Raw genomic sequence first — 15813 nt, 5'->3', positions numbered from 1 at the left:
CCTTAAATAACAACTTTTCATAGAAATTTATTCTTATCAATATATCAGGTTGCAAATAATTGTCCACAAAAAGTAACTAAAGACCACTACACAAAAAGTGCCACTGTAAAGAAGTCTGACGTACACAAAAAGACACAACAGTCCATGCTTCAGCATATAATGCAACCCAGGGTGATGAAATTTAAACTGAACCGGAATAAACCTTTAAGTTGTCTACGATACATTTCACTGTGAATTGAACAAAATACACAAATATATAATTTACAATTTCAAATGCACTTAAAATGACCGCAAAGAACAACAATCCTGGTCTCCATCAATACAATTCTGTGAATACATAAGAAAAGTTATCAAGTAGATATTACATCGAGAGCTTCAAAAGAGGCGCGCTCCTCCTCTCGCTGATGAGTTTTGGCAGTTTGCACAGACAGCTACATGTTTCCTCTAAAGCAGTTTTATTAGTTGGAGAAACAGCATCGCCCTCTGCTGTGTGACGCATGCTGTTTGATCAGAGGCATGCTGCTGTAAGTAAAGGCACTCAGCACGGCCTGTCGACATCCTCCACCCACCCATGGGACACTCATTCTCCATTCCTCAGGTCCACCTGCCACTTTCCCTCTTCCAAATACTCTGTAAATACTGTAGTACAGGGATTAACACCTGATGAGGTGTGTCATAAGCTACTTAATGCTGTTTGGTTCACATGTGGGGTGGAGGCAGTCATTCCAATGTACAGTATGCGCACCATATTCATCACTGGGCTGTCCTGCAACGTGTATCGATAACTGAGTGGGTCACAGACAGTCACAGACACACAGCTTTAGCAACTTTTCCTCAATGAATAAAATCCAACTGCCAGCGAGCCAACAGCGTCATAAGAGTGTGCTAGTTTTGGATGGAAGAGCGTTGGCTGACGGAGAGAGCTGATCAGGCCACAGTCCTCTCCACAGAGCTGAGGGTTCTGCGCCCACAATGTTTCAGCACCGACCCTTCACAGCAGTATTGCTTGAGCAGAGGTATACTGTTAGTTTACACCAGTGACTGCATATACATATATACAGTCAGTGGTCTACACCCACTAACAATTGTAGGGTCGCTGTGATGAGCTCCAGTGGTTTGAAGATACGGTGTGGTTCAGCACTGGCCCTTAAAGGTGCTACATGTAACATTTAAGCATCAATACATCATCACCGCATCAATCATGAGACATTAGTATAGTTTCTGTAAACAACTGAGACCACTGCTGCAAAACCGTGTCGTGCAGTTTACACTTAATGTGACTGGCTTTGGTGGGACTTCAAGGCTGCTGTACTGTAACAACAAAAACTCGCAAAAACTCACAATTTAAAGGCAACTTACTGCAATAGATTTATGAGTTTTGAAGTTTTTTTTCTTCTGTTGGTTTGATTTACTTGTCTTCTTTAGACAGACTTGAATCTTTGAGTTCAGAAACCCCACAAAAATTAATCTGAAAAAGTACTGAGTAAAACATGTTGCAGTGACAGTGAATAATGGTTAGTATTTCAAGATTTTCAGTTTAACCCATTTAATTTTCAGGCACTCAAATAATGACAGATTGGGCTCACAGCTCAGTGTGACCACTTTTTGAAGCACATTTTTCTAAAACTCAAGGATTCAAGTTTGTCTAAAGAAGAAAATGAAATTGTCTTTGTCAACTTATGTCTGCAAAATTTAAGTTTTACTTTTACTTGGGCTCAAAACTTAAGAAATTATTTCAGTAAGTTGCTGTGAAATTTTGAGTTGTCTCATTTATTTATTTACTTTTTAAAAATGTTTTTATGACATTGCCTGATTTGGTTTCAGCAATGCCTAGGCAATATAGAGTATGACTTTATTATACTATTCATAATATCTTAATAAAAAGGTTTAATTGAATGTAAAATGCATGCCAGCAAAGGAAGTATGCTCCTTGAAAGGTAAGTTGCCACCCTCCAGCAGATCGCATTTGATAGGCAACCAAAATAAGGTGAATAATAATTATATTGTCATATTTTATTTAGTATTTTTACTTTAATTACCTTGAACTTCAGCTAAGTCTGTTTGCACTGGGTCTTTCCTCATAACTCCTTATTATTTCACAACTACAGGATTGTGATTTTGAACTATGGCAGGTTATCAGTCCCTTATTAACTACCGGTACATAGCATTTTTAGTCTGCGTGCTCTGGTGTGTGACGTTTGTAACCCAGCAACCTAACATGATACCCGATACACGTCACGAAAAGAAGCCGCTCTAAAGAACCGCCATGATGCAGAGTTCAAAATGTTTGCGGATGCTTACCCCCTTTTTTTTGGACGCGTCATCATAAGCCAGGGACTCGCTGTCCTCAACATCATCCATGAATGACCGCAGCGAAACTGTCCGTAAAATTACACGCAAGTCCGTGTAAAACTGAAATAAATGCACAGAGTCCACCTGTAGATCGCAGATAGCTGCTGTCCAATAAGTCCTGGCGGGTGTAAACTAGCAATTTAATCCGAAGACGAAGAAAAAACGCCGCTGCCACCACCGTCTGTAACCCTCTTTTCTTCGTAATAAGCTGCTACAACTTCTCTTTGTGTACTTATTCTTCACCAAAACTGCCTGACAGCACAGGACACGCAACTTCACTCTTTGGGATCCACAGCAGGATAAACAAAACTGTTGCACACTTGGCACCACACTCATACCTGTCCCCCCGAAAACAATGGCAGGTAGGAACTAATTAGCTCTTAGACAAGAGAGACATGAAGAAGAAACTTAAATACTACACGTGTAAATGTGTCAATAAAATACTAGATAAAATGCTGTAAATGATAATGAAATAATTATCATATATAACATCATTTATAATAGTAAACCTAATTCTGCAAGTCCATAATAATGTTGTGAAATTATTAACGCTATACTGAAATATGTCATATACACAGTGAACTGCACAGCTTAATAAGGAACACAAAATCAGTAAAGTGACTTACTACAAAGTAATGTACAATACAAGAAACATGTCTTTTTGTGGCAATATACTATTTATCTTTTTGTATTGTTTCATATAATAACATGAATAACTTAAATCATTATAACATCATGTTATAACCAGATGAATAGTGTATTTTTATAGCAAGAAAATTTTATTTATTTAGGTTAAAAGGTGATAAGTTTATGTATGCCCTGATAACATGAAAATAAACAATACAATTTTCATGATATAACATGATGCTACTGTAAAAAGTGAACTAAATAATGGACTTACATTTATCAGGCCAGTAACACAAAATAATGGGATGTTGTATTTGCTGATGTTGAAACTGTTTGCTAATACGTTAGCCGCATTAGCTTTATAGGATGTTATATGTGTGTGCTTCAGCTTGTAGTGGAGCAATAGATCACCAGAGTTCTCCACCATGGTCTCAGTTTGTTTACAGTAATTATATTATTGTACCACACTGAACATGACAATGACCTGCTGATGTTTGAAAATGCTACACGCAGCTCCTCTAGCAGTACTCCTCTCCCTGCGGGTCGGGCAGGTCGTTGAGGTCCAGGAAGATGGAGGTGTTGGAGAGCTTGCGGCCGTTGGACGACAGGTCCAGCAGCTCCTCGGCGGTGCTCGGCACCGAGCTGATGTACATGTCCCACACCTGCTCGGGAGAGTCCAGCTCCAGCAGCTTCTGCTTGATCTTCAGGTTCTTCTCTATGTTCCTGCGCTTGTGCTTGAACTCCAGGATGGTTTTGGTGTAGCGGTTGATGGTGGTGACTGAGGACGCCATGCAGGCTGTGAAGGAGCTCCACGCCAGACTAAAGGAAAGAGACACAGTTTATTTTTGTCCAACTAAGACCTTAACCATGTATTTTACGGAAGCCCTGAGAGGCAAGTGAGGAAAAAAAACATTCTGGTGATGCATTTTCTTATCTAAATCATTTTCTCTCTTAAGTTTATCATTTCAGAATGTGTGAAAAAGGTCTGACCACAATATTTTTAAAATAACCCTTCATCTTTTTCAGGTGCACTGTAAAAAATTCTATAAGAGTTTAGTAGAATCATGAATCTTTTCTTTTAATGTAAATATACAAGTTTTATTCAGTCAAGTTAAATAAACTTAAACATGGCAAACATTATCTAAAGCACAAATGAATTAATATGAAGTTTATTTGTTTTTTAATCATTACAAAATTACCTGAACTTCTCTTTTCAAAGTAAGTCAATTTAAAATTTTAACTCAGCTCAGACACTAACTTTTTTAAGTTCAAATAATTTTATTTTATTTATTTGCCAGAATCATTTTTCTAAGTTACTTTAATGCCAGACTAATCTTTTTAAGTTCCCTAATTTTTTTTCAGGTGCACTGGAATCAACAAATCTTTTCTCTTGACATAAATACACAGGTTTAATTCGATCACATTAATTAACCTAAAATTTCTCTTATTTACTTTCAGAACAAATAGATATGAGTTCTTTCAACTTGAAATGGTGAGTTGAATGAATGAATTGTACAGAGACATGAAACATGTTCAGCATATAAGCAAACATCCCAGCATGCATTGTTAAAAATGAGATCCTTCTTTTTTATAGTTTGGAGAAATCATATGATGAAAACATGAAAACATTTAATGCACTTTAAATAAGATCTGGCTGCTTGTTGTCAAAATAATGAAAACACTGCAAACATGTTTTCTCAAGTGAACTGAATTTATTTGAATAGAAAAGTATATTTGTTCCGAATCAAAACAAAATTACCTCAACTTGACTTTTCAAAGTCAGTAAAAGTAAGGCGGGACACTAACATTTTTCAGTTAAAACAAATTTTAACAAGATTTTAAACAAATTTTAATACTTATTTCTGCCCCAAAAGTCTAATGTGCACCAGTACACATTTTTCTAAACAGGTTTAAAAGCACTAATGTTTTCTTTCATTTGAAACACAAGGTTCATATATTAGCAAGTTATATGATATTAGTGTCATGTCTCTCTGTTTTATCCACTGAATTTTGGTGCCAATTAAAAGCCAAAAAAAGTAACTCAGAAAAATGATCCTGGAAATATTTTTCTTCACCTGACAAACTATTTTCTCTATCTGTTCTAAAGTCATAAATACAGGAGAGAAAACAGTTTAGATTAGAAAAAATGGGTCATTTTCTAAATCGCCTCTTCAGGCTTCTGTAGTATCAGTTGATAATGTAAAAAAAAAAAAGTATCAATATACAATAGACAATATATTAATTGGTCAATAAGTGATAAATCTCCTTCCAAATAAAAGATAAAAATATGAATAACATCCCAGAGGCAAGAGTGGATTAAAAACAACAAGGAACAATGGCTGTTTTTTAGACTTAAACTTGTATTGATATTTCATATTTGTTATTTTATTACCTTGACACAACAAGCTTGTTTCTTGCAATTATAAAATAATTATTTAATGAAAACAAGTTGTCTTATTATTTCATTATCTTGACATAACAAATACTCCATCTCTGCATAACAAGCTGTCAAGACCATTCCTGTCACTGTCAGTTAATAATTACTGTGTGACAGAGAAACAAAGCTTGTTATGACAAGTGACGGAAAAAATAAATTAAATGCCTGTTTATGACAGCCTTCCACATTAAACTTTGCTGTTGTTGTTAGTTTTAATACACAGTATAAGATCCACATAAGATGTGTGTTCTTTGTCTTGTTCCGGGATGCAATGATATTTCAGACGATGGTGTGCTCTCTGCCACAGTGCACAAAACTAGCTCAAAGATTTAATTTTCTTTTTCTGGAGGAACTTGACAATCCTATCCAACACCTCTGGGATAAACCGACTGTGAGCCAGGCTTTAGTGAGGTTTGGATGGGATCAAATCCCGGCAGCGTGGTTCCAAAATCTGGTGGAAAGTCTTCCCCGAGGAGAGGAGCCAATTAAAGCAGCAGATTAATGCACATAGTGTTGGAATATTTCAAAAACCACACTTGGATATAATGTCAATGTGTCCACATACTTTTGGCCACATAGTGTATGTGTAGATTAATATACTGTAGCTTCATATTACTTTGAACTATGATTTTCTTAGTCTTCTATGATATTAAACTAAATATCTTTGGGTTTTGGACTGTTAGATGGAGAAAATAAGGAGTCACATGGAGTTCAGGAAATTTTTATTTACGTTTTTTGATATTTTTTGACAAAAACTTTTTTTTCGGACAACATCCTGCCATTCTGAAACAGTCCATACTTAATATTCCTAATAATCTCCATCAAGATGTGTCTAAATTAAAGCAATCATAATTGTTTTGTATGAAGGTCAGCGACTGCTGTACTTGCAATTATTTTGTAATGCTGTTATATCAAGATTGCAAATTAATTATTTTGTTATGTTGAGATAACAAAGCTTGTTTCTTGTGATGAGGGCTTAATTTTAAATTAATTAATTTTGTCTCTTGAAAGAATGAGCTTCAAGATAATGAGATAATCAACATGTTGTTAAGAGAAACAACAGGTCAGATAGCAACAAATTCATATGAGGTCTCTCACACTTTGCAGTAATAAGATCCAGAGCAGTGACAGGATGCAGCAGACTGGTAACAGTATGAGGGGTGCAGACAATGAGTGCACCGTTCAGGTCTGCAGGGGCCCAGTAGAGGGCGCTCATGTTACACACAACCAATTGTCTCTGACACAATAGGCCAGTCCCAGAGGGAAACTAAAAATGACACATTAACTCAGCTACACAGGAACGCACAGATGGCATTTTGACAAATGTAGAAACTGATTTAAAGGGGCAGTTCAACCCAAAATCAAAAACTCCCGTTTTCCTTCTGACCTAGAGTCCTACTTATCCATCTAAATTCTTTTGATGTGAGTTGTGGAGTTTTGGAGATGTCGGCCGTAATGATGCCCGTTTGGCTTTGCCAAAAAATTCATTTGAAAAATTCAAAACCAGCCTCTCTTTCCAAAAATCATGACCTGGTTACTGAAGGTAGTCTAAGGTCTGTACCTTGTTGTGAGCAGCCTCATTTAGGAACTACTTTCCGTCTAGTACAAAAGAGGGGTGTTCCAGTAGATTCTAAAGTAGTTCTGGTAGATTCTACTGCAGAAAGAAAGTAGTTCCTACATGAAACTGCTCACAGCAAGACCTATGGATTCAAATGTATTGTTCTGAGAACCACAAAAACCACAAACTGAGTTCTAAGTCTTATTATACTGGAGAAAGAGCAGACAGCTCTACAGCCAAAATTCAGCCAAAAAACCTAGATGCATTAACAGAACTACAGGCCAGTTAATCAATATGTTTTTTTGATTTTGGGGTGAACTGTCCCTTTAAACAGTCCTCGTCATTACAAAGAAGACTATAGCCGGCTGCAACTTCACGGGCAAATGCAGTCCACTTCAGTGATTGTTTTCTCATGATAAAGCATCTTATTATCTTGAGAAAACAAGATAAAATAACCCATTACCACAAGAAAACAAATTTTGTTAATTAACGCAATAAAAAATTTCATTACCAGTACAGCCGTCCCCAGCTTTTGTAGGTTTGTTACCAAGTATAAAAGTGAAGCATAGTAGAAAAACATTCTGTTATCCACAGTGGTGGGAGTAATGAATAGCAATTACTTGTGTTACTGTAATTAATTCATTTTTTGGGGGTATTTTTCCAAGTCTGCTTGAGTATGCATTTGTTTAAGGATAAAGATTAAACAGTTTTGAATAAAGTGAGCAATTTAAAGTGACCAATAAAAATTATGACCAAAACATGATTAAAATTAATGACTGAAAGTGTGACTTAAACTATGACTAAAGCCTTGATTACAATTATGAGTTCCACTGACTAAATCTTGATGAAACCAAAATGAAAACAAAACAAAATTAAAATTATTGTCAAAATTTACACTGGTTTAACTTGAGTACATATTTTCAGTATTCCTTCCAACTCTGGTCATAGTGTCTCATATAAACTCACATGTACGACCAGCTGTAGTCCCACGTTTGAGGTTTCCAGTCCTCTGGGCCCAGACTGACGGTCAGCTGGAAGGCTGTGGTGAACATCATGTGGGCCACCATACCCAACAGACCTGCCACACAGGGACGGGACAAGACCAGAGAAACAGAATGAGACCCTGACATCCTCCTCCGGGACCGATCGCTACACTTCTCCTCAGTCACCACTTGGTGGCAGTGTTACATTACGCTAGTCTGAATACACACTCAAACAGCAGAGTAAACCTCCCCTCTGCAAGAACTAAACAAACTAATCAACAGGATTAAATCTGTCATACACCACATTTCCTCTAATATACGACAGCCAAGCTATTTTATTTTCTGACAGCTATTCAAATAAGTTTCTCTCTTTTTCTGTGGCCTTTGCTTCCCATTAAAAGACCAAAACTGAGCTCCCTTCCTGCCATTGATGGAAAGCAACTAAGTACATTTACTCAAATAGTAATTTTAATTTAAGTAAGTAAACGTGACTTCACATTTCTGCTCCTGTACATTTCATGTTTTTGTGTACATTTCTTTCACAGCTATAGTGACTCCACAGATTAAGATGTTACATAAAAAAACACATAATAATAAACCTTTCTTCCAACCTTTTTTTTTTTTTTAGCTTGTAACCTCTTCAGGTTCCTGTGATCGATAACAGAAAATATCCATTTACCAATTTCATTTACATTTACTTAAACTCACAAAGAGCAACAAAACTATGATTTAACTGAACTCTTTAGGACGTTTGTGACACAGACATGACACTGGTATTTCAAAATTAAGATGCATGTTAAAAATGACAATATAGATTGATAGTTTCCCTTTAGAATGATCCAAGTATCACTACACCCCTGCTAAACTCCTCAGATGGTTTAATTTAAGTAACTGTTCGAGGACCAAAGTGGCTAAATTATCTCATTTTTGACAAAAGGAAAAGACCTTGGCTTGTAATGGAGTAGTTTTACATCGTGGTATTGATATGCTGGCGCGACGCCATTGATCAGATGGCCCATTATTCCGAAACCTCAGTGTCCCATTGAACCAAAAGACCATTTGTCTGACAGCCCATTATCCCTGAAACAAACTCCCATTACTCCAAAAATACACACTAAATCTAACCCCTCACCATTAACCCTAACCCGTACCAACTGAGGTAAAACTCATGATTTATTCCAGCATCATAAATTTATCTGTGACTGTAAAATTACTTGAAATATCATCTGGTGTAATGTCAGTAAGATGGCCTATTAAAGGTAAAACCAACACTGATCCAGCACCATGGACAATGAACTAACACTTGCAGGGAGAGTATGTATTTTCGGAGCAATGGGTATCTGTTTTCGGGATAACAGGCTGCCAGATAAATGAGGTTTTGGTCAAATGGAAAAAATCTGCACAGTTCCTTCCTTCTTTTTTCCTTTTTTATTCAAGTAGTTCTGTGATCCAGCACCCAACCCACTGGGCTCAGGAATGTGTGTTTTGACATTGCTTTTGGTCAAGCAGGACATATTTTGTACAGCTAGGGTTTTGGGATAATGGGTTGTTGGAACAATGGGCAGTCCCTGACATGTTTACTTTAAGTAAAGGATCTGAGTGTTTATTTTATATATATATTTGGTATTTGACCTGACCATAATCAGACATCCATATTACAAAACGGGGAGATCAGTCCTACTTATTAAAGGGACAAAGGCAAAACAGTGAGCTTTGTCATCTGCTTACTGCAGCAGAAAGTATGTCACATGCTGAGTCAAATCATGCGCAGCGACACGACAGACTTTTGTGTTTCTTTGGTTGTTTAGGTCATTCTTCTAAAACCAGGGCAAATAAATCTTGCAGGAAATTTCAGTCAGTACACAACAATATAGATTAATTATTCATGTATGAATCACAGGCCTCTGACTATGACTTACAAATAGGATCAACTGGTGCAATGAAATATACTGAGGGATGAATATGCTAATCTTCCAATCGCTGAGTGTTTTTGTTTGTCAGATAAAAAGAGAAAAAAGACACAAAGAGAGAGAATTAACTGCTTGCTAAGCCTCATCCTCTGCTGTATGCATGCCAAGCTAATCTCACATCATGCATATGCAGTTTATAATGATAACAGGGGCAGATTTATCACTCAGAATTCATTAGAAGTTTTCAAACGTCCTTGATTTCACAAGGAGGTAGACAGAAAGCAGACTGTTGATTTTGCAGGCTAACATCTGTTGCTAGCATATTTTCTCAGCCACAGTTAGCTAGTGTTGTACACTTGGCCAATGCTAACTCTCTGAGTTATCTAAAAACTCCAGGTATTTTTTTTTGTCTTTTACCAGCTGACTTGTTTTAAAACCAGAACTCAGCAAACATCTCTCAAATTTGCACCTTGATGGCTACATAACGCTAAGGGGCTAATGCTAAGCTACAAGCCATAAGAACAAAGTCATCCTAAAGTAGATGATGATCCATGAATTGCTGCCTTTACTATGTTCAGAGAAAGAGTCCATATATACGCCCCCATCTGTGGTATTCACAACCTCCAAAGGGGAGATTTTCTAAAAATTCTGAGTTTACGAGGACATTTTTCAGTGATGGCAAGTTAGTATATTCTGATTTTAGTCATATAGATTTTTTCTTCGTAATTTTATGTCTGAGGAAAACGGTGATATCCCCAACACCTTCATCTATTCATTACGCCTTTGCATTTCCTGCTATCCACTTGCGAGCTTGTTTGCTAGCTAGATGTTGGGGTTCATGTTGCTGTTACCTAGCAGCATGTTGTCATGACTTAACCACTTAAACACCAAGCATATGATGTACACAGCTTCCCATGTTGTAACCACAAGCTCATGAATTTCAATTGAAGCACCTTGACCCACTTAGTATTAGAGATTTCTTCTAACATGGTTATATTTATTGTTAACATATTAAAAAACTCACTTTTACAAGAGCAAACACGTTCTGGATGGGGGCTATTCAAAGAGTTTGCTAAATTATCTTGTGTGATATTGACTGGGGCTGCTGGAGTGTAAACTGGTAGTTAGCTAGCTAACGTTAGCTAACGTGTACCATTACTCTTTGATGTTAATGACATTACTTATCTTGTAGCTAGTGGTCAGCTGGGCTTTTGATAACTGTAGTACACCCTAAAAATATTCAAATGGAAAGTAACTTGTACACTGAGTATACATTTTCAGTATTCTACGCAGTATTGGTGTCATCTTGGCTTCAATGGAGGGATTTTAACCTGTCATATATTTAGCTAATGATGGTCATGGGCTTTTGGAATTAACGCTAGATTCCTACCGTGAATCTGTTAGCAAACTAGTTAGCCGAACATGCTAATGTTTGCAGTTTACCTTGGAGAACTTGGGCATTGATATACCCAGCCATTCTCAACCAGCACACCATCTACTGGGCTGCGAAGGTAATAAAAATGTCAGATTGAATTGAAAATTTAAATTGAAGAAACATTAGAAAATTGAAATTCGGATTTCCCTTGGATGCAGTGACACAAAATGGATTTTTTTTTCAGAATAAAAGGGGTATGTGGGAAGGGTAGAATGGTGTGTTTTTCATACTTTTTGTTTGTGATGTTATGTTTCTTTTCTCATTTATTTGTGAATGTGGTCCTTGGAAACATTTTGACAACAAGTTACAAAAAGTTGAGAACCCCTGGTTTGACCTGGTCCTTCCAGTTTTGCAGTGTGTTTGATTTTGTAAAAGCTAAAAAAATCACCATACTTTAAACTCATTAAATACAGAGAACCACTGTTGCTAAAGCCCCACACAACATTTTTTAACATGGAGAAATCCACAGATATGATGGCACGCTAGATGAGCTAATTTAAGGGTGCTGCAACTGGTTCTGCCTTTCTATCTTCCACTCTTCCAATCAGTGCTACTTTTCTCAAGTACATTTCTCCTTGTCTCCTCTTCTTTTACAGCTCTTGTTTTTTCTCTAGTGCCCTTCATTTATTTTTTTCCCTTTTGTATCTGTGTTTTTTTTTTTTTTTCTCAGTTATGTTCCAGATTTTGTCAGCTGAAGCACACGCTCTGGCTCTCCTCATGCTTGGACTTCTCAATGCCTATAAAATAGAGCAGGAATGAAAAAACCAGCATGTGTAGCCTACCAATCCGATTACCACATAAGCCCCCCAAATCCCTGGACTGAACAAGGGCGCACCAGATTCGGCACCAAACACCTAAATTCCCATCTCATCCCTATCAGTGCTCATGTGTATTCCTAAAGATATCCCAGTGCAATATTATCATAATGTTATGCAGATCAGAGGCAGCTTTGTGTCAGCATGAGTGGAACAAATCTGAGATCTGAGTCCTGGCACGTTCTGTCATGTGGAAATTATGCATGTTCTCCTCACACAAGGTCAGATTATTTCATAAGAAGTCAATAAGTGTCAGTCCAGGTTGTTTATTTTTAGCGCCGCAGCACTTAACAAGGACACGCAGCATCACAGACACGATGTTCCTCACGCCGTTCAGCTGCACAGCAGAGAGAACGTGGTTTGGTGTTGTCAGTAAAGGTTGTCGTGCCTGATGACGGCCACTAGAGGGCAGCCCAGTTAACAATGGACGAAAGCATGAATAAAAGAAAGAAAAAAGAGCAGGGTTTTTGGTGGAATTATTGTCTGTGAATAAATACTAACCACAAAATTCCCTGCCTGCCTTGTTCCTTTTTCCTTTTGTTCTGTTTCATAAAGACATGGTGTGCATTATGATACTCAGAATCCCTGTTTTTATGTTCATTTTTGTATTGTATTATTTTATGAGCCATTTTGGTCTTATATGGGACTAGATTACTTAAATGAGGCTATATTTTCCAATCTAGGTGCAATCAATATCAAAATGAATCTGATCAATGAACAGGATAAGAAAAAACATTTTTTTTTGTTACACTTGATCAGTTTTTTGCTTGTGAATTACTGGATATACACAGAACTGCATGGCTGGTATCCGAGGACAAAGATCTTTTTTAAATTCAGCATTTCAAGAATAAGGTTTAAATATTGGGAATAAAAACAAAACATTGAGAATCAGGGATGAATTGATAACCTGTTTTATGATAAACCACGATAAAATTCCTACATTTAGAACGATTTTTGTACAAATTTTAATTTGCATAATAAGCAATATCAGTACTTTTTGAACATTCTCAGCACATTTTAACAACACCATGATAATACTGATTGTGACATGAAATTTTCATATTCTATTGAGAATAAAGGCCAAATGTTGAGAATAAAGTCACATAAAGTATAAGTTTTTACTTTATTTTCAACATTTAAACTTAATTGTCAAAATGCGAAAAAAAAAAGCTGACTGACTTAAAGTTTGAAAAAAAAATTCCCCTTTGTTCCTTATGCCTGGCCCAAGCACTCTTGCGCACATGTCACACAGTGCAAGGTGAGTTTATAGAAACATAATCATTATTTGGATCAGATTTTATGATGTCAGTTTTAGGCATGTCAGATTGTTTGATGAATTCCTGGTTAACTTAAACACTACGATGTACAAAAACTGCAAATAGGCTGGCACTGTAAGATTTTTACTTTAATGACACAATAAAAGTTTCCTAATAAAGTTCCTTAGCCTGTGTGTTAAATCACTTTTATCTAAATCCCTCTCTTGTCTCTTCTCATATGTAATATTGCTGACTCCTCCTCCTGAACTTGCCCTATGCGGACTACGCAGTTACATGGGACCTCCATACCACCAGGGGGCCAAACAGTGTAATGTAGTGATGATCTGTGTTCAGTAGCAGATCTGCCATTTAGTACCCCCACTGCTATTCAAAGTAACTGCAGCAGGGAATCTTTACTTAGTCACATGTCACATCATTACATCACTCACACAAGTTTAGGCTTAGTTTATGTATTATTATTATTCTCATTTTGGCAGATGTTATAATGCAGATCCCAGTGATTCCCATTTGTTATAGTTTTCTATAGGTTTAAACTGCTGGAGTCCACTTCAAATTTGTGATTTGAATAATGATGTTTTTCATGGATCTAGCCTCCTTTCCATTTAAAGTCCACCAAATGTAATGTATTAAATGTTACATGCATGCCCGCATGCAACACTTTAGAGGGGCCCCTAAAAAGCTAGGAACGGCCCTGCTCAGGAACTTATAAATACGTTTATGCAGTTAAATGTGATTTGGGGTGATCAGCGGAGGCCTTCCATCATATAAACTTGCACGTGGCTGTTAGCTTGTGGGTCGTAGTAGCTACCAGAGTGATGTGGGTTGTTTGGCCGTGCTCTCATTGATTCACTTGTCCGTCTTCCTCCTCCTGATCTAATAATGTGGGTGAGGCCACAGTTCCTTATCATGCTGTATTTGCTAAGCCATACCAATTTGGAGGGATTTGATTTAAATCTCTCTTGTGATTACACCCCGCCCACATATTTGTTTACCTCAGAAATATGTCACGTCGAGGTTGACAAAGACGCTCTAACTTTCTGTGTCACTGTGTAATCAGAGATTGTGCTTACTGTGCTACTTTCGCCAGTGTACTCTACACCGGTTCAGAATACACTCCAGAATGATGCTGCTTGGCACTAAAAAAAAATTAAAGGGGATGTTATGGAAGCTGGTCGATCAGCAGTAGTAATGATGCAAGAAATGAGCCGTTTATTAAGAAAAACATTCCTGAAACAGAGGCAAAAACAAGCCATGGGAAATTCAACAAGGCTAAATTGCACAAAATTAAAGAAAAAAAACAACTTTTTAAACAATCTATTCTTCTACGTCTTAACAGCACCCAGGCCTTCCCTGCCAAGAGGACATAATGATGCAAACCTGTTCTAACCATAACTGACTGAGCAGCTGATCTAGCAGAACAACCAAAAAACAACATCACTCACACGGCAGAGTCAAATGATTTCGACAGCTCATAATCCCACGATTCCTCCATAAAACAAACAAATTAAACAAGCTTGTGTTGTTTATACAAGCTGATTGATTTTTTTAATCAGATATAGTTTGGATAGACTGAAATATTACAACAAAATTATTAATTATACAGAGAAAATCAACACTGTTAATGAAGTGAAAAGTGGAAAAAAAAAAAAAACTGTCTCAGTTTGTAGATAAGAGCCATAGCAGCAATTATACTGTGAGAATTTGGTCCTAAATTTCACAGGCTGTCTTTGGTCACCGAAGTCTGGGTATATAGGACCTTAGGGACATAGGAGCATATGATCCTTGGAATAACACATATGCAGGGGAACACAGGATCCTAGGAACATAGAACTCTGGGAGAGCACATATGTAGAACTAAGGAACATAGGACCGTGGGAGGGCACATATGTAAAAAGTGGGGAAAATAGGACATTGGAAATATAGTTTTCTTTGGAACATAGGATGTTGAACTGGGGACATAGAACCCTGGGAACATGGGACCTTGGGAACATAAGACTTTGGGAACACAAGACCTTGGGTATATAGGACCTTGGAAAAATCAGACCCTGGGGACATAAGAGCATATGATCCTCAGAAGAACACAAATGTAGAACTGGGGAACATAGGATCCTGGGAATGTAGGACCCTGGGAACATTTTGAAAACCACAAATTTCACTAAATTCCTCTCTCGAGTGTCAGCTGTGGTCTGAGTCAACTAAAGATTGCTCAGTCTCCAAGAACCTTAAGGGAACACAACCCCAAACAGTCAGGAACCACTTCTCTATTTCATTTCCATTTGGCAGAGTTCAGTGTCATTATTAGTAAAGTTCAAAATACACAAATACACTGCAGCTTGGGTGGCTAGAAAAACTTTTTTTTTTTTAACAGAAAGGGTAAAATTAATCACCCACTCTGAAGGTTCATTCTCAACAACAAAAA

At 37.2% G+C, this 15813-nt stretch overlaps 1 protein-coding gene across 1 annotated transcript in view; it reads right to left on the bottom strand.

Annotated features, from left to right (window-relative positions):
* Nucleotides 1-3021: 3021 nt before the first annotated feature.
* gsg1l2b (gsg1-like 2b) overlaps nt 3022-15813 on the bottom strand; it is a 29937-nt gene continuing 17145 nt past the window's right edge. Inside the window, exons 4-5 of the mRNA XM_084740945.1 lie at nt 7941-8052; nt 3022-3798 (exon numbers count right to left, since the gene is read on the bottom strand). Of these exons, the coding sequence (XP_084597071.1) occupies nt 3498-3798; nt 7941-8052 (413 nt within the window). The 3' untranslated portion in view covers nt 3022-3497. The remainder of the gene's footprint in view (nt 3799-7940; nt 8053-15813) is intronic.

This window comes from Lutjanus erythropterus, chromosome 17 (genome assembly GCF_056507025.1).
Source record: "Lutjanus erythropterus isolate fLutEry1 chromosome 17, fLutEry1.hap2, whole genome shotgun sequence".
In the NCBI taxonomy this organism is placed as follows: domain Eukaryota; kingdom Metazoa; phylum Chordata; class Actinopteri; order Lutjaniformes; family Lutjanidae; genus Lutjanus; species Lutjanus erythropterus.
This window is presented reverse-complemented; position numbering and strand designations above follow the sequence as displayed.